The sequence below is a fragment of the Perognathus longimembris genome, chromosome 3 (genome assembly GCF_023159225.1).
Source record: "Perognathus longimembris pacificus isolate PPM17 chromosome 3, ASM2315922v1, whole genome shotgun sequence".
NCBI lineage: Eukaryota > Metazoa > Chordata > Mammalia > Rodentia > Heteromyidae > Perognathus > Perognathus longimembris.
The window spans coordinates 1,320,709-1,339,062 of NC_063163.1; the positions used below are offsets into that span (position 1 = coordinate 1,320,709).

Consider the following 18,354-nt stretch of genomic DNA (forward strand, 5'->3'; position numbering starts at 1 on the left):
TTGGCCTTCCATCCGGAGACACCCCCGCCCCGGGGAGTGGCGGGGTGCTCAGCGCCGAGCAGGCGGGCAGGCCGGCTGCGCGCTCCGCTCGTGCGGTGTGGGGACGCAGGCGCGCCGCGCGTCTGGGCACGCACACACTGGGTCGCCGTGCGGACACGCACCGCGGTGCACGGTGGGGCGCGGGCCCGCGGCACTGGGGTGGGGCGCGGGCATCCCGGGCGCGCTCGGGGTGCCGGGGTGCAGCGCGCGTCCCGGTGCGGCGCACACTGGATGCGGCCCGCGTGGCCCTGCAGACACGCTGGGCCGCAGCTGCACCCGCGAGCAAGCCGGCGCCGGTGGCGGGGTGCCGATAGGAGGCGGTCGGCAGGGGGGCCCGGGCCCCGCCCCGTCCTGCCCGTCGCGGGCCCCCCGCCCTTCCGCCCGGGCGGAGAGCCGGGCCCCGCCGCGGAGCCTCCTCCCGCCCGCCGCCGCCTCTTCCGGGAGCCCGCGGCGCTCGGGGGCGCGGCCGGGGCCGGGCTGACCGGACGGAGGCGGGGCCGGGCGGGGCGGGGGCGGGGCCGGAGGGTGGGCGTGGCCACGGCGGGGCGGCCTTCCGGCGGGGCGCGCCGGACGTCGCTCGGGAGGGCGGGGCCTCCGGGGGGCGTGGCCCCGGGGGGCGGGGCGTCGGGCCTCCCGCGGGCCGCTGCCATGCTGCGGACGCGCCGTCCGCGCGCGGGCGCCCCGCTGCTCCGGGCCGCGCTGGGGCTCGGGCGGGGCCGGCCGTCGAGCTCCGGGCGCGGGGACGCCTGGCTGCGGCCCACGGGCCATGACACCGGCGTGCAGGTGTACAACAGCCTCACCGGCCGGAAGGACCCGCTGATCGTGGCCCGCGCGGACGCCGTCTCCTGGTGCGAGGGCGGCGGGGCGCGGGGCGGGGCGGCCGGGCGCGGGGCGGCGGGGCGGCGGGGCGCGGGGCGGGGCGCGGTTGTGGGTCCAGGGTCCTCCAGCCGCGGCCTGGGAGCGGTGTTCCGGGTCCGCGTGCCGGGGTCTCGGGCGCGGGAGGGAGGCGTCAGCCCGGGGCGCACACGCACCTCCCCGGGAGGTGCGGAGGCTCGGGTGTGCGCGGCGGCCGTGCCCGGGCATCGCGGGTCCCGGCATCCTCACGCGCCGCGCCTCCGCTGTTGCAGGTACAGCTGCGGGCCGACCGTGTACGACCACGCGCACCTGGGCCACGCGTGGTGAGTCTCACCTGTGGAGGGGCCGTGACCCGAGCCAGGGTGCGCCTCCCGCAGGCAGATCCGCCCCCCCTCCCCACTGGCCGGGAATCCCGGGAGCCCGAGTGGAGGGAGGCGGGGGAGGGGGGCTCCCCGGAGGGGGGGGGCTCCCACCCAACCCAGCTGATGGGAGGTCGTTTAACTCCTTGGCTCCTGGCTTCATCTTTGAAACGAGGAGGCCCAACTTCCAGCCCCAAGCCGGTGGCTCATGCTAGCTACTCAGGAGGCTGAGATCTGAGCTTATTCCAAGCCAGCCAGGGCAGGAAAGACCGCGAGAACCCTTTTTCTTTCTCTTTCCTCTCTCTCTCTTTCTCTCTCTCTCTTTTTTTTTTTTTTTTTGCCAGTCCTGGGCCTTGGACTCAGGGCCTGAGCACTGTCCCTGGTTTCTTTGTGCTCAAGGCTAGCACTCTGCCACTTGAGCCCCAGCGCCACTTCCGGCTTTTTCTTTTTTTTTTTTTTGCCAGTCCTGGGCCTTGTACTCAGGGCCTGAGCACTGTCCCTGGCTTCTTCCCGCTCAAGGCTAGCACTCTGCCGCTTGAGCCACAGCGCCGCTTCTGGCCGTTTTCTGTATATGTGGTGCTGGGGAATCGAACCTAGGGCCTCGTGTATCCGAGGCAGGCACTCTTGCCACTAGGCTATATCCCCAGCCCACTTCCGGCTTTTTCTATCTATGTGGTGCTGAGGAATCGAACCCAGGGCTTCATGCATGCGAGGCGAGCCCTCTACCACTATGCCATATTCCAAGCCCAAAGGTATAGCCCAGGCTGGTCTTGAACTCGTGACCCTCTTGTCTCACCCTCCTGGTTGATTACCGGCATAAGCCACCACAACAGGCCCATGAGACTCTCATCTCCGATGAACCACCAGAACTCTGGAAGCGGAGCTGTGGCTCAGGTGGTGGAGCACCAGCCTTGAGTTAAGGAGCTCAGGGACAGCGCCCAGGCCCAGAGTTCCAGCCCCACAACCACTCCCCCCCCCCCCCGCCAAAAAAAAAACCCCACAACAGTACAACTTTCTGGCTCTTCATGGAAACTTTAGGAACTAACACCCACCAAGTACAGCCTCCCCAGCCCACAGGCGGGCCTTGTGTGGTACGGTAGTGAGCGGGGCACTGGGGGGAGTGCTGTGTGGCAGGGAAGCGCCTTGGGGGAGCCCCCGGCAGCACTTAGCCGCCGCCCCAGCGAGCACTTCGTTTGGCTACCTGGGGGAACAAGTCCAGGGTCGGAAACCTGGCTGACGCCCTGTGGGTGGAGGGCGGCCACCGGAAGGTGGCCTAGGTCTTTTGGCTTCTCGGCCCCTGTTTCTGACCGGTGGGCGTGCTCTCCTGTGCACGCCTTTACACCCCGGATGGGGCTTAGGACGCGACCTGGGCCCCTCCGGCCGGGCGCGCCACCTGGCTTGATTTCATTCAGCTTGGGTCTGGGTAGAGCCCCCTTGGACGTTGCTCTCCGCGGTCATCCGCGCTCTAGGCGGGTGCAAGCCCTAGCAGGGAGAATGGTAGGCCTGACCTGTGATGTTGGAACCTGTGCTGTGGCGGGGGGCGGGGGGGGGGGATGAGACCCCTCCACAGCAACCCCGAGGGTACCTGGGAGGTGGCCCAATCTGTCAGGTGGTAGACAGGCTCCCAGAGGTTACATACCTGGGCAGGGAGTGTCTGGAAGAGTTTTGTCACTAAGACGGAGGTCCAGCCTCGGCCGTGTTTGGAGTGTGTGTAGAGTTGGGGAGACGGTAGCTATAGAGCGTATGACAATGTGACAAGAGCTTGTTTCTTCAGCGCTGGGTGTCGAGTCCAGTTCTTGCGTAGGGTAAGCGTGCTTCTTCGTTTATTCTCCGAGGGGAAAGGGTTTTGTGAACTCGTGTTAGAGAAGCCATGTGCGTGGCAAAGGTGGACGCGGAACAACTGAGCTGGGGTTGTGGGGTTGCTCTCAGGAGAGCCCACGTCCCTGAGGTTTTCAGCGGATGGGAGACCTTTCGGTTTTGCAGGCCTGGCCCGCCTCAGCGCAGCACATGAAGACGCTGGAATTGAGTCGCAGGGCGGGGGAGCGGTGCTTGCTTCCCCGCCGTGACCTGATGGCTGTCTTTGTCCCGGCGTGGGGCTGTTTGCTTCTGTTCTTGGGCTTCAACTGGGGGCCTGGGTGCTGTTTCTGAGCTTTGTCGCTCAAGGGTAGTGCTCCTCCTTGGCCACAGCTCCACTTTGCGCATTTGGGGGGGTAGTTAGGAGTCTCCAGAACCTTCCTGCTCAGGCCGTCCTGAAGCGCCGGCTCTCGGCCTCCCGGCGAGCTCGGATGTGAGCCGCCGGCCGCCGGCACGCGTGGATGTCGCAGGTGTCGTAGGCGTGAACCCATTCACCGGCTCTAAAGTGAAGAATGCTCATTTTCTGCCTCGCGATCGGTCGCCGTCCCTTTCGCACCCAAGTGGAGCAGCCCAGTCCGCGGAAGCCTGGCCTGGCGAGCTCCCTGAACCTCCCGTCATCGCGCCGGGCCGGCGAGCGGCGTGCTGGGGCGCGGGGAGCCCCTCCGAGGGTCGCACCCCAAGGAAGCGCCCCCCCCCCTTTCTTCCAGCTCCTACGTCCGGTTTGACATCGTTCGGAGGATCCTGACGGAGGTGTTTGGGTGCGGCGTGGTCATGGTGATGGGGATCACGGACGTGGACGACAAGATCATCCGGCGAGCCGGCGAGGTGAGCTCGGAGGGGGACGCGGGTCCCTCGCCGATGACGACGAGGGGCGGCCGCACCTCCTCAACGTGGGCGAGGAGCCCCCGTGTTCTGTCACCACACGGGACCCGCTCCGCGGAGTCGTCCTCTGGTCCCAGGAGAGGAAGCTCTCTCTTTGGAGCTGTGGTCCGGGCTAACCTAGTTCCAGCCCCTCTGCAGACAGTAACTCTCCCTCCCTGCGGGCAGTCAGCGTAGGTGTGCACCGTCATGCCTAGCTTTAACGTGTGTGTGTCTGTGTGTGTGTCTGTGTGTGTGTCTGTGTGTCTATCTGTGCCGATGATCCTGGGGCTTGAACTCAGGGCCTGGGCCATGTCTCTGAGCTCTTTTGCTAAAGGCTAGAGCTCTACCACTTGAGCTCCATTTCTGGATTTTTCTTTTTTTTTTCCTTTATTTTTGGCCCAGTCCTGAGGCCTTGAACTCAGAGCCTGAGCACTGTCCCTGGCTTCTTTTTGCTCAAGGCGAGCACTCTGCCACTTGAGCCCCTTCGGGCTTTTTCTGTCTGTGTGGTGCTGAGGAATCGAACCCAGGGCTTCACGCGTGCCGGGAAAGCACTCTACTTTTAGGGCACATTCCTAGTCCATTTCTGGCTTTTTGATGATCAGTTGGAGCTAAAGAGCCTCACAGACTTAGACTTTCCTGCAGGCTGCCTTTGAACCACAGTCCTCAGATCTCAGTAGCTTAAGTAGCTAGGATTATGCAGGTACGAGACACCAGTGCTCAGCTTAAAAGTTTTTATTAAATTTTTTAAATTAATTAAATTTTTAATTAATTGGGTCTGGCGCTGTCCCTAATCCCCTTTTGCTCAAGGCTAGCCCTCTAACACTTGAGCTACAGCACTACTTCTGGCTTTTTCTGTGACTAATTGGCGATAAGAGTATCACAGACTTTCCTGCCCCGGCTGGCTTTGAACTGTGATCCTCAGACCTCAGCCTCCTGAGTAGCTAGGATGACGGGTGTGAGCCAGCAGCACCTGGCTAGAATGTTTTAAAAAAATAAGTCCTGTGCAGAGCAACGGGAAGTAGAGTTCAGAGGAGCCCTGCCTCCCTTTGCCTGGATTCCATAGCCAGGACTTGTGCCTTGCCCTCTGGGCGCAGGCTGCCGCGGAGGTCCCCGGGCCTGGCTAGCGAGAAGCCGTTGGTCTCCATGTGGACACCTGTGAAGACGGCAGTCGGCCTCGCTCGTGTGTGCGCGTCACAGACCCAGGGTCAGCTACAGTCTGAAAATACTACATGGAAAATTCCAGAAAGAAGTAGAGTATGGCTGAGGGCGGTGTGGACTGGTCACCGACGAGCTGTCTGTCCTGCTGCTGGCTGGCTTCCCTGTCGTTCGAGCTTGGCCTTGAACCGACGCGGTGCCGCCCACCACCTCCAGAGGGCGCACGTTCGTTTAGTTTTGAGGTGCTGGCGCTGACCCTCGCAGAGCCCCCAGGGCCCAGCTTTCCCTGCCACGTTCGGTAGCAGAACAGAGCGTGCCGCCTGTCCGTTCTGAGAGGAACTTGGTCTCGCTGGTGAAGGGCCGCCGGGGTCTCCAGAACCTTCTCCTTGCGCAGTTCTGAACCGATCGCGCCAGCTCCCTGCCCCTGCCCGGCGCCCCGCCCGGCTGTGAACGAGCCGCCCGGCACCGTCCTCCCGTGGCCGGCCGCCCCGGGCCTCCGCGCCCCCCCTTGCCGCCGCCGGGGTCCGATTCCTCTCCCCGGCCCCGCGGCGTCCCGTGGCGTGGGGCGTGGAGCACACGGGCGTGCGCGGCCTGCCTCCCACACGGCCTGCCTCCCACACGGCCTTCCGAGCTCTGCTTGATGATCTCCCGTGACGTCTGTCTTTAAGCATTTTCAGCGATATTGTTCCAGTTTTCCGAACTCCCTTGGCTTGAATTTTTGACACAATTTCATCCTTTGTCAGGGGTGAAAGGCACAGCAGGTGTAAACAGGTGCATTTGCACGGCAGCATTTTACGCCAAGTAAAATAACACTAGTGCTTCCTATGGCGTGACTCAGGCCCCGAATCACTCTTCTGGCCAGTGGCCCGTGTTCCCTGGCTTTCTGACAAGAAGGAATGTTCTGGAAAGGCCGGAGGCTGAGTCTGAGTGGGGAGGGCCCAGTCCACCGGGGTTCCCCGGGAAGAAGAGGGGAAGCTAACTTGACATGGCCGCCTGCGAGACCACTAACGCGGTCTGAGTTGTTTCCTGGCAGAGGATGGCATCTCGCGTCGGTGGGGGGGGGGGGATGGTGTGGACGGTTGGGTCGCCGTCTGGAGAAGGACCTGCAGCCCGGGGTGCTGGGAAAGGGGTTTCTGGGTCTGTGTCCAAGTCAGGAACCATTTATGGGAAGAGATTCAGAAACATGAGAGACGGCAAACTATAAACAGTATTCTGTGTGCCGTGAAGGACCGTGGTGTTGAAACTCTGAAAAGTGAGTCAAAGTTCACCCCAGAGCTGGATGACTGAGTTCTGTCAGGCGCGGGTGGCACTTGCCTGTGGCCCAACAACCCAGCAGGCTGAGGCAGAAGGATCTCGAGTTCAAAGTCAGCCCGGCAGCGAGACCCCCTTTCGAAAGGAAAAACGCCTGACTTCTCGGATATAGAAATAGCTTCTATTATAATAAGAGCTCTACAACTCAGTAGAAAAAAATGGACATGGGGAATGGTAGCTCATTTGTTAAAAACGGATCCTCGCGAGCTGTTCCAGCTCACTCAAAGTAAGAGAGGAAGTGGGTAGCGGGGCTCGCATGAGCCTGTCATCCTAGTGTTGTCACCGACTGTTGGGCGGCGGGGGAGGAGATCTGAGGATTGAGGTTCAAAGCCAGCCTGGGCGGGAAAGTCCGTGAGACTCTTACCTCCAATGAACCACCGGAAAGCCTGAAGTCAAACTATGGCTGCAAGTGGTAGAGCCCTAGCCTCGATCGCAAAAGCTCAGGGACGGCGCCCCGGCACTGGGTTCAAGCCCCATCACCAACAAAAAGAAAAGCCGTTATTGGGGGTTTGAGCTCAGGACCTTGTGTTCTTGCTTGGCCTTTTCAACTTGAGCCCCACCGCCGTCTTGTTGCTAGTTAATTAGAGCCAAGCAGCCCTCAGATTTGTCTGCCTGGCTTGGCTTTGAACCACGATCCTCAGATCACAGCCTCCTGAGTAGGCGGGATTACAGGCGTGAGCCTTGGACCCTTCTGTTTTCCTCTCGGGGGGCGCGGGGGGGCTCAGCGGTGGGGGCTGGCCTCACAGCTTTGGTTTAGAAACGGGGTGGGGGAGGCTTTGCCCTCCATGGTCACTCGTTCTCACCTCCGACGGGCAGGTGGGCGCCGCCCCAGCCGTGGGGGGTGGGGGGTTCAGTCCGCGGCCCGGGGAGCCCCCCAGCGTGCCCACGTGCTCACCCAACCCCTCTGCAGATGAACGTGTCGCCCGCGGCTCTCGCCAGCGTCTATGAGGAAGGTTTTAAGCAAGACATGGCCGCCCTGAAGGTAAGGCATGCTGGGGCCCGGAAGGGTGGAGGTGCCGAGCCGGCTGCTCTAGACCAAGCCAGGCCTGGAGCCCGAGCCCCCGCCGCCCAGGGCCCAGGGCGACGCCGCCGGTGTGGATTCTCTCGCAGGTCCTGCCGCCCACGGTGAGCCTGAGGGTGACCGAGAACATCCCGCAGATAATTGCCTTCATCGAGGGGATCATCGCGCGCGGGCACGCCTACCCCACAGCCAGAGGTGGGGGGGGGGCGGGGGGCGGGGGGCGGGGGGTCTGGGGGGCTGGGGCCGCTGGCGCCCCGCCTGTGTCGGTGGCTCTTGGCGGCGCGTCTGGCGGGAAGGCCCCGGCGTCCGGTCTTCGTGGCCGTGTGGGTGGGGGCGGCGGGGGCGCCCCGTCACCGCCTGCGCGCGGCTTCCTTTAGGAGGGTTTGGGGTTTGTTTATTTCCTGCTGTTGAGCTGCCCCCGGGCTTGAACTCGGAGCCCGGGCGCTAGTCCTTCGTGTTCTCGCTCCGCCTGGCTTCGGGTAGTCCCCGGAAGGCGCGTGTCCCCCGCTCTCCTGCCGGGCCCGCCTTGACTCGGGGTCCTCGGCCTCATCGGCCCGGGCGGTGCACGTTTCAGGCCCGAGCGGCTGACGCCCAGCCCTTTAGAACTTTGGTAACAAAAAGGCGGGAGCAGAGGCAGGAGCTGGGGGGCCCCTGCCTGTGAGGGCTGCCCCCCCCCCCCCGGCCGTTCACGGGAACGGTCCCCAGAGGTTAGCTGCCTCCGCACTCCCTTGCTGGCGTGTGAGCTCGGGGGGCCCCGAGCTGTGGTCACGGCGACCGTGTCCTTCCCGGAAGCGCCCCGTCCTCTCCACGTGGCTTCTTTGTCCCCTCCTCATGGAGTCGGGGGGCCGCCGCACCTGGGTCTTTCTATCTCATTGGCTCCTTTTGGCTGGGGATTGAACCCAGGGCTTCATCTTGCTAGTTAAGTGTTCTTCCACCTGAGCCCTTCAGCACACTTACCCTCTCATCCATCTCCCTTGTTCCCTGCTTAGGACGTTGGGGTGTGTGTGTGTGTGTGTGTGTGTGTGTGTGTGTGTGTCACACGTGTTGGTACCGGGGTTTGAATTCAGGACCCTGCACTCTTGTTGGGCTTTCTTTTTTGCCGTGCCTCCTCTCCCTGCTTTTTGCTGGCTATTTGGAGAGGAGAGTTTCACGGCGTTGTGTCCCTCAGACCCGAGCCTCGTTGGCACGTAGCTCACAGGTGTGAGTCACAGGTGTGAGCCCACACCCACAGCCACAGCTCCGGAGGGGCTTTTTCAAGAGCCGCCAGTGTGCAAGATGCCCTCATCCTGTAAGACTGGCCTGCTGTTCAGGTGGCCTCCTCTGTGGTCGCACACGGGGCCACGCCACCCGTCCCTCCCTCCCTCCTGGTCCCGCCTCCCCCACCCCCCCACTGTCAGCTCCACCAGGCTCTGTGGTGTGGTCTTTCCTCGGTGCTGTCATCTGCCGCTCCCAGTGTGCACGCCCCGTGTACTGCAAGTCCTCAGGCTGGGCCCCCGCCCAGGGCATGGGGGGGGGGGCTGGGTCAGCAGCCGAGTGGCAAGGCCCGCCCTGCCCGCTGTCCCCGAGCCCCACAGCGCAAGGGCAGCCGGGGCCCTGCCCACGAGCCCGGACGGCAGCCGCCGCTTCCACTGGGCTGCTCCGGCACGGGCCCTCCCTGGGCATAGGCGACAAGGGGAAGTGTCTGTCCTTATCGTTTCTTCTCCTCGTGTTAGTGTAGAACTTTAAAGACAGCACGCACATAACTCCAGACGTAAATCCACCTCCTCCCTGTCATCTGGACCTCGGCGACGGCTCCACAAAGGCCGGGCTGGGAGGTGATCCTTGAGCTGCTGGGGGAAAGCAACTGGTTCAGCAGATGGCTACCGGCAGCAGCGGGGGGGATGACCGGGAGGGGGGGGGGGGGGGGATGACCGGGAGGCGCGGCGTGGCTGCTGCTGCCCGAGGCCCGTGCTCTCTGTGTTCAGAGCCTGTCGACCTGGCCGGGCTGAGTGTCTCCCCCCCTCCCCAGGCCCCCGGCTCTGCGCGCCGGCTCGCGGGGTGGGCCCGGGCGAAGGCTCCCTGGGCCACAGGAAGGCTGCCAGGGCGGCTGGCCCGTGTGGGCACCACGGGACTGAAAGTTGAAAGTGTACGCGGGCCGGAGCTGCCTGGGCCTGGCCCCCGCCCCGGTGATTGCCGCCCGGGCGGCTGGCGGGGGCAGGGGCAGCTTTGCCGACCCCAGCTCCCCGGCTCCGCGCCTGGCTTGCCCGGGGAAGTGGCCCCGGGGGCTGTGGCCCGCTGGCTGGCGCGCACGTCGCTTAAGAGACTCTGGGCGTTGGTCGGGACGCGTCGTCCTCATGGCTTGTTGAGTCGAAAGCCCTTTGTGCCACCGCGTTACAATACCGATGGTAGAAGAGCCGGGTGTCCACGCGGGCTCCCGGCAGAACCGGGAGATCTTGTCTAAAAAGTGGCCATGAGCACGGAGGGAGCTGAGGCCCGGTGAGGGCGGCGGGGTCCTGGGTTCAAACCCCAGCATCACCAAAATAAGCTAAAGCAAACAGCGCCTGGCACCCAGCCCAAGGGCCGAGGGGAAGCGAGCCTGTGCCGTCGTGCAGAGTCCTGGCACGGGCCGCACACTCGCGCGTGAGCTTCCGGGTCCCCCCCCCCCCCCCCCCGGCTCCTCCTGTGTGCGCTGCGGTCCTGTCGGCCCGAGGCCTGCCGGGGTGCGGCAGTGACGCTGTCCTGTCTGTGCGCCAGGCAACGTCTACTTCGACCTGCGCTCGCGAGGGGACAAGTATGGCAAGCTGGTGGGCGTGGCCCCCGCGGCGGCCGCGGAGCCAGGTGAGTGCCGGCCGAGGGGAGGGAGGGGCCTGCGGCTGAGGCCACGCGTGCGCACACAGCCGAGGGGGGGCGGGGGGGGGGCTGGGGTAACACCGGCCCATCGGATCGGCTGCGCGGTAGCGTCAATTCATCTCTTGGAGGAGATGAAACTTGGGGCGTCTCAATTCGTTTCTTGGAGGAGATGAAACTTGGGGCGTCAGGCGTCTAGTGCCGCCCCTTCCCGTCTCCCCCTGCGGCTGCCACCCCCAAGCCCCCGCCCTGCTGCTCTCGTGCCCGTGAGCCGTCCCCTGAGCCCTCAGGACCGTGCCTGTGACCGCCCTCGGGCTGGTGCTCCTTTCTGGTCTCTCTGACTTGCCGTGGGTCCTCCCCTGGCTCAAGGCCATCTTGGTGGCTTCCACGCTGGGACACTGTGACCAAAGCTGCTGCAGACACCGTGGGGGTCGCGCTGCCCACTCCTGACAGACAGGCCGGGAGCGCGGTGGCGGGATTGTGGGCCAGTCTGTGTTGGGGAGCACACACCATCTTGCGCGGTGGCTGCCGCCCCGGCACTTCCCCCGTCCCGCCCCGCTCCCCACAGCCTGGAGGTGACTGCTTTCTTGTACACCATTGTTCCCCCTGCAGCCACCGATTCGGACAAGCGCCACGCCAACGACTTTGCCCTGTGGAAAGCCGCGAGGCCCCGGGAGGTGTTCTGGGGCTCCCCGTGGGGGGAGGGAAGGCCCGGCTGGCACATCGAGTGCTCCGCCATGGCCAGGTAAGTCCCCCGTGTGGAGCATCGTCCACGGCAGCTTTGTGCGGAGACCGACCTGGGGGGCCCGGAGCCCGGTGTTGGGGTGCTCGCACCTGCCTCCGCCCTGCTCCCACAGGCAGGGGGACGTGGCTGTCCTGGTGGCTTTGTCCTACCAGGGCTATCGTAGTGCGCTAGCTCAGGCACTGGGCAGAACAGCGGATGGGGGTCTCCACGCGGAGTCCTTACTCAGCTGGAGTGGTGTGTGGAGCTCCGCTGGGATGGAGCACTGGGCAGGACATCTGGTTCCTTAGAGGATCATGGGAAGGGGCCTGGGGGCGGGGCCTGGGGCGGGGGCGGAGTCACCGCTCGGCTCCTTGCCTCCCAGCCTGGTGTTTGGAAGTCAGCTGGACATCCACTCGGGCGGGGTGGACCTGGCATTTCCGCACCACGAGAACGAGATCGCGCAGAGCGAGGTCTTCCACCAGAGCCGGCAGTGGGGGAACTACTTCCTGCACTCGGGTGAGTCTCCACGGGCCGGGCCGGGCCTGGCTCCCGTCGCTTGGGAGTGGGTGCTTGCCTCAGTGGCCAGGCCGGGGGCGGGGCTTGTGAAATGACTGGCATCTGAGTGGCTTGGACCGGAACGTCTTTGGACGCTACGAGAAGGGTGACTTTTTGGAATTACCCAGAGCATGCAAAGCCCGTAACAATGCTGTTTTATGTATGTTTGTTTCAGATTAGCAGAGGGTTTTTTTTTGTCGCTCTCTCTCTGTGGGCCAGTATCAGGGCTTGAACTCAGTGTTGTTAGCTTCTCTGCTCATGGCTGTCACGCTACCCACGTGAGCCGCCGCTCCACTTCCAGCTTTTCTTTATTTCTCCCCGTCCACTTTGTGCTGAGAGTTTCGCAGACTTTCCTGCCCCGGCTGGCTTCAAACCTCCACCCTCTGATCTCAGCCTCTTGAGTGGCTGGGATTACTTGTGTGAGCCACTGGTTGGTACCTGACTTCTTTTGTACTGCGACTGGATCGTCTACAAAGGGCACACATCTTTGGCGGGTGAAGTATCCCGCTTCTGGTGCTTTGTTGTAGTGACACGGCACTGATCTCACTCATTGGGGCTCCACCCTCACGAACGCCACGTTGCCAAAGACTCCACCGTTGCCACCATCCCCTTGGGAGGGTGTCAGCAAGGGGGTTTGGGGGACACCCGCCTCAGACCCCAGAAGGGATGTTTTTGCTCCACAGATGTGTCTGTTTGTAAACATTTTTACGGTGCGTGGCGTGTAACCAGTTCTGTAGAATTCCCCGCACCGGCTACGCGCTGTGCGCTGTGGAATTGCACGGGTGCGGTTTCATGCGCTGGGAACTCCACAGAGTTATTAGACCGATGGGTTGGGTGGAACCGCACGGGTGTCCCTGGTGGCGCATGTCAGGTGACACGTTTCTGCCCCGTCTCCCTGGTGACTCTCCCGGCCCCTCAGCTGGCGGTGCCGCGCCCTGGGTTGCAGGTCCGGAAGTTGGAGCCTGCACCTGTCCCCTCTGATTACAGCAGGGTCTCAGGCTAACCCAGCTCAGGAGGAATTCTTTTGTTTTCTCTGCAGGACATTTGCATGTCAAAGGCACAGCAGAAAAAATGTCCAAGTCTTTAAACAACTACATCACCATTAAGGTAATGTGTTGTGTGGGTGTGGACGGCTCCCTGCGGGGACGAGAGCCCCTCCCCTCCTCTCTCACTCTCCACCCCGCCACCCCCGGCTCTAGCTTTTGTGTCAGCTTCCTGGGAGGACTTGGCTTGCAAGTGTTTGTCTCTCTCCATCGATTGGGGAGAGGCTGCTGTATCCACTGCCCCGGGGCGGGGACCTGGGGATGGGGCCCGGAGCTAGAGTGTAGAATGCGTTCATCCCCCCTCCCTCCCTCCCTCCCTCCTTTCCTTCCCTCATACTGGGGCTTGCGCTCAAGGCTTCACACTCTGGATTGGCTTTTCCGCTTAAGGCTGCTTCAGCTGTTGGCTGGCTAATCGGATGTAAGAGTCTAGCAGATTTTTCTGCCGGGGCTAGTTTTAAAGTCGACCTCGGCCTCAGGCTATAAGATGTGCCCCCCCCCCCCCCCCCCCCGCGCAAACTTAGTTTTACTTGGGAGTTGACAGGACTAGCAAGCGAAGTGTCACCCCTCACAGAACAATACAATACAGGTGTGCCGTCCTTAAAGTCTTCAAGTGTGTCAAAGTTTCACGCTTGCAGAGCAGTTGGAAGAAATTGAGCACAAGACCAGCGCCGGGACAGGCCGCGCGTGGTCAGCGGGCGGCGGGCTCCCGGCCGGCACAGCCCGGCGTCTCCTCCAGCCTTGCTTGCGGTGCTGGGCTGCTGGAACGGCCGTGGTCAGCGTGGCACCTGCGGGGCTGGCGTGGGGCGCTCTCCCGGGTGCCCCGTGGTGTAGCTGCTTTCTGCCAGCACCACTGTTTCACTGTGAGCTCCCGAGTTGTCGGGGGGGGGGGGGGGGCAGCGAGGGGCTCCTCATGACCCGACGACCCGCCCTGGCGGTCATGTCAGCCGTGTCGCGTTTCCTCTTGGTGAATGCATTTTACCTCGCACGGGTGTTGCGCAGTCGGCGTGGTTGTTTTTGCTTCTGCAGTACTCGAGTCTCGTTTCCGGTCCAGGCCCGAGCCTGCTCTGCCACCTGCCCATTCCTCTCGTCCTGCGGTAGCTAGGACGGTGGCGTCCTCCGTGTCCCCAGCAGGACACACGGGGGCCTCGGTGCCCGCCTGGCGCTGCTCTCGGCGACCGCGTGGCGGCTCCGGTGCCGCGTTGTGCTCCCTCCCGTTAGACCCTAGAGGTTGGCTTGGCCAAGGGCGCCTGGGGGGGCAGGGCAGCCAGCGCCGGATCCCCACCGATGCCAACGTCAACGCTGCGCCCCTAAAGGGCACCGGGCGGGCCACGTCCCCCTCACGCTTCACCCTCCGCCGTGGCCAGGTGGGGTGGAGAGCAAGCATGGAGGGGAGCCCACAGGGGCTGGAGGAAGCTTCGCTCTGGGGTTCTGGTTAAACTGCCTGCCTGTAATGACGGCACCCCGAAGGCTCGGGGAGATAGACAGGGTAACCCCGAGCCCCGCTCAGCCCGAGGTCCAGTGAGTTGCGAGGCGGAGGGTAGAGAAGGGAGAACCCGCCATCGGGGCCGGCCAGCCTCACCCGAGCAGGCCGGGCCGGGGCGCGGCTCCCCAGCGCGCAGCGCCGCCCCATCCTGCGCCCCGCCAGACGGGCGTCCCAGAGGCCCCCGGGCCCCGCAGCTGCTCAGCACCCTGGGCGCCGGGCTCCCCTCTGCCCCCAGGCCGCCGCGGGGAGGCGGGAGCCCGTGTGCTCTGGGCACCGCGGGCGGGCGGGCGGGCGGGTCCGGCAGGGCTTCCCGCCGCGAGGGCCTGGCCGGCCCGTGCTGGGGTGACGCTCCCCGCGGCCCCTTCCAGGACTTCCTGCAGACCTTCTCCCCCGACGTCTTCCGGCTCTTCTGCATGCGCAGCAGCTACCGGTCGGGTGAGTGGGGCGGCGCGGGGACCCCGGTGGGTGGGGGGGGCGGCGCGGCCGCTGCCACCCTTCAGGCTCTGGCTGTGACTTTGGCCCCGCACTGTGGGTGTCCCAGTGCCCCCCCCATCGGAGCCCCCCGTCCCGCCCGCCGTCTTGGAACCCAGCTCTGAGCGTCCCAGGCCCCTTGCCCATGCGTGCTCCCGGGAGGGGGGGAGGATGCTGGCGTCGGGTCCCGCGGGGGTGGACGTCCGCCCGGCACGCCGCCCCTCCGCATCGCCCGCCCTCCCTCTCCGCAGCCGTCGACTACAGCGACAGCTCCATGCAGGAAGCCCGGGGCCTGCTGCTGGGGCTGGCGTCGTTCGCGGGGGACGCGCGCGCCTACATGAGGGGGCAGCTGGCGGGCGGCGCGGTCAGCGAGGGCGCGCTCTGGGAGAGGTGAGGCCCGCGCCCCGCGGCCCCCGGGGGCCCCTCTCCTGACAGTCCCCGCGGGGTCGGAGAGGAGGGAGGGGTCTTCCTCAGTGACCTCCAAACGCGTAGCTCTGGGGCCCTGGGGCCGGGGCGGACGGGGGTCGGGCACCCCATCTTCCCCCCAGGATGGGGGGGGGCGGGCGTCCACACCGTTCCCACGGTTCGTGGTGATCGTGGTGATTTCCCGGGCTCCCCACGCCTTTCCTCCGGGGCCCGCGTGAGCCGCGGGCTTCTGGCTTTGGAGCTGGGGTTCCACGCGCGAAGGTCGGGCACGTGGGGACGCGGGTTTGGGGGGGCGGGCGGGCGGGGCGGCTGCTGACCCGGCGGCTCGCGTCCGTCCTTCCCCAGGCTCGCCCGCACGAAGAGGGCCGTGAAGGCCGCGCTGGCCGACGACTTTGACACCCCCCGGGCGGTGGACGCCATCCTGGACCTCGTGCACCACGGGAACCGGCAGCTCCGGGCCGGCCCTCAGGCAAGGATCCTTCTGGAACAAGGGCTTTCTGGAACAGCCCAGTCTTCTGCCTCACCCCGGGCCCTGCTCCCCCGGGCCACCCTTGCCCCAGGGGCTCCTCGTGGGGTGTGGGGCAGGTGTGGGGGGAGCCCGTGCCGTCTCCTCCTCCAGCCTCTGCCACCCCAGGGCACCCGGAGACGAGCCACCCCCATGGGCGAGCTCACCCCCATCTGTGCCCGACCTCTGACGTCCGCCACAGGACTTGTTTTCATTCCGACCCAGAACCCCACCCGCTGCACCCCACGCCACGCCTAACCCGCAGGCTCCTGGTGCGTGAGCAGTGTCCTCGCCGTCCCCGTGTGACAGACGGGGGCACTGAGGCACAGAGGCGCAAGGCTGGCCCTGCCAGAGGGAGCCCGGGGCCTTAGCCCGCCCGCCCCACGGCCGAGCGCCTGCCGCGGTCCGCATGGCGCTTCCCGCTGCGCGCCGGGCCGCTCAGCTCCACGCTCCCCCCCTCCAGGAACCCGGCGGCCCCCGGAGCCCTGCGGTGTTCGGCGCCATCGTGTCCTTCGTCGAGCGGTTCTTTGACATGGCCGGGATCTCCCTGGGACAGCAGCAGGGACAGGTGCGTCCTCCGCAGGGCCAGCCCGGCCCTTGGCACTGCACACACCTGGGGGGGGGCCTTACTCCTGGGACATCGGCCCCCAGTCCTCCGCGTCCGCCGGCCGCGCGCCTGGATCGGCAGAGCTGGGTCTCCCACTCCGCCCAGCGGGTCCCGTCTCCCTCCGTCCTCCATGCGCGGGCATGGCTGGTGGCCCCGTGGAGCCGGCCGCGTCCCCTCGGGGTGCCCTCGGGGATTCCACGGCAAGGCTGTGGTCAGCTGGGCCACTCCTCAAGAGGCTGGTTCTTTCTGGGGGCCATCCTGGGGCTTGAACTCGGGGCCTGGGCACTGTCCCTTCGCTGTATCTCTCAGGGCCGCTGCTCTACCCCTTGAGCCACAGCGCCACTTCCGGCCCTTTGCTGGTCAGTCGGTGTCAAGAGTCTCCTGGACTTCACTGTCCCATCCAGGTTTGACTTGTAATCCTCAGAGCTCAGCCTCCTAGGTACCCAGGAGGCTGCTGCTTTTCAGTACGCAAAGGCGTTCAGATGTACTGACCACGTGCGGGTGAGCGGGTAGTGTGGACCCAGTGTGCAGAGCCGAGGCACACACGCGTCGATCGACCTTGTCACTCAGCGTGCACACCACCGCCCACTAACCATAACCGCAGGGCCCTCCCGCCCCAACCTCCCTCCCCAACCTCCCTCCCGACCTCCCCGGGCTCTGCAGACAGCATTTGCCCGGCTGCCCTGGTCGATCCCTGCGGCTCCTCTGGATCAGTTTGTAGGCTCCGGAGTCCAAGTGCAGTCCCTGTCCCGTCCCCCCCAACCCCGCTTCGCCCTGCAGACTTACACGGGTCAGAGGGGAAGGAGAGGGCCCGGAGCCACTTAGAGAACCATGTGGTCACTTTCTCGAGTTCGTGCCCTGCAGAGGAGGCTGGAGCCCCCCCCCCCCCCCCGCCCAGCCACGGTAGCCTAGCCCGCCCGTGCGGACCTGTCCCCGCCGGTCATCTGCCCGCTTCGGGCTGGAGCTGCACTCGTGGCTCCTTGTCAGGCGATCGGGGTGGCACGGCAGGGCGAGGCCTCGGCCCCCCCCCCCCCCCCCCGCCTGGCTGCGTCCCCGCAGGTGACACGCGTGGCTCCGAGCCTTGGGTGGGCCTGTGCACGGGGCTGCCGGCGTGGCCTGGAGGAGAACGACACCGCACGCCCGCCCGCTTCGCCCGTCCACACGAGGGCCCAGCAGGAACGAGCTCGGGGAACGGGAAGGACAGGCCCCGGTGCTGAGGAGGATTGGGACCCGAGAGCGAGGCCCAAAGCCAGCCCAGGCAGCATCATCCCGGAGCCGTGGCTCCTGTGGTAGAGCGCCCAGGCCCCGAGTTCAAGTCCCAGCACGCACGCACGCTGGGCTGGGCTCCCCCCGCCCCGGCAGGTGCCCGCCCGTGCTGAGGCGCGGCGTGCCGTCAGTGTGTTGCAGGAGACGGCGGCAGCGCAGCCGCGCTGGCCGGCGTGGTGGACGAGCTGGTGCGCTTCCGGCTGAAGGTCCGGCAGTTCGCGCTGGCCACCCCGGAGGCGGCGGGGGAGCCCGGGCGACGGCAGCTCCGGGAGAGGCGCCCCCTGCTGGACGCGTGCGATGCGCTGCGCCAGAACCTGGCCGCCCACGGCGTCAGCATTAAGGTGAGCGGAGAAGCCCGCCCCAAGGGCAGGCGGGTCCCGGGTCCCCCCTACCCCCCCCCCCCCCCCCGCTGTGCCCCTCTGCTCCCGAGCGAGGCGATGGCATCGCAGCCTCTCTCCTTCCTCCAGGACAGGGGCAGCGCGACCACCACCTGGGAACTGCTGGACCCCAGGATAAAATGCCAGAAGCCGGGGGGCTGAGGCCGAAGCCCCCCCCCCAGGCAGCTCTGTGTGTTCTCCACGGGAAAGCTTTACATTAAAGTTCCACGTGTGGCGGTTCACCCATCGTCCCAGTCCACCAGTCCCGACCCGCCGGCTTCTTTCCAGAAGCGCCCGAGGGCAGCCAGACTCGACGCCCTGGGGTGGACGCCACGGGGCCGGTGAGGGAGCACGGCTCACCACAGCGCGCCTGCCCTCCGCGCCCTGGCCCTGCCTGGCCGCTGCTGAAGGAGCGGGGAGCTGGCGCCGCCTCCCGGCTTCCCCAGACGGCAGATCCGGAGCCGCCAGCTTGGGCTGCTCCCCGCCTCCTTCGTGGTGGAGGGGCAGCCGTGTTCCGCCACACAGGGAGGGACCTGGGCGCAGTGACGCGGCCCACCCACCCTGGAGACGGCCAGGCGGGGGGGGGGGGGGGGGGAGGCTGCCTCCTGGGCCTGCT

The 18,354-nt window shown here is 65.8% G+C and overlaps 1 protein-coding gene across 2 annotated transcripts; it reads left to right on the top strand.

The window, feature by feature from the left end:
* Positions 1-650: 650 nt before the first annotated feature.
* Cars2 (cysteinyl-tRNA synthetase 2, mitochondrial) lies at positions 651-18,298 on the top strand. 2 transcript variants are annotated; one of them, XM_048341087.1, is made up of 15 exons: positions 651-887; positions 1,167-1,217; positions 3,815-3,932; positions 7,345-7,416; positions 7,545-7,650; positions 10,189-10,272; positions 10,894-11,026; positions 11,388-11,521; positions 12,600-12,667; positions 14,455-14,521; positions 14,809-14,947; positions 15,329-15,452; positions 15,952-16,056; positions 17,493-17,702; positions 17,829-18,298. In XM_048341087.1, exons 1-15 carry the CDS (start codon positions 688-690, stop codon positions 17,898-17,900), a joined length of 1,683 nt encoding a protein of 560 aa, XP_048197044.1. In that variant the 5' UTR covers positions 651-687; the 3' UTR covers positions 17,901-18,298. The 2 variants fall into 2 exon arrangements, with proteins under 2 accessions (XP_048197044.1, XP_048197045.1); XM_048341088.1 differs by having other exon boundaries at positions 15,952-16,044; positions 17,487-17,702.
* The last annotated feature ends 56 nt before the right edge of the window (positions 18,299-18,354 follow it).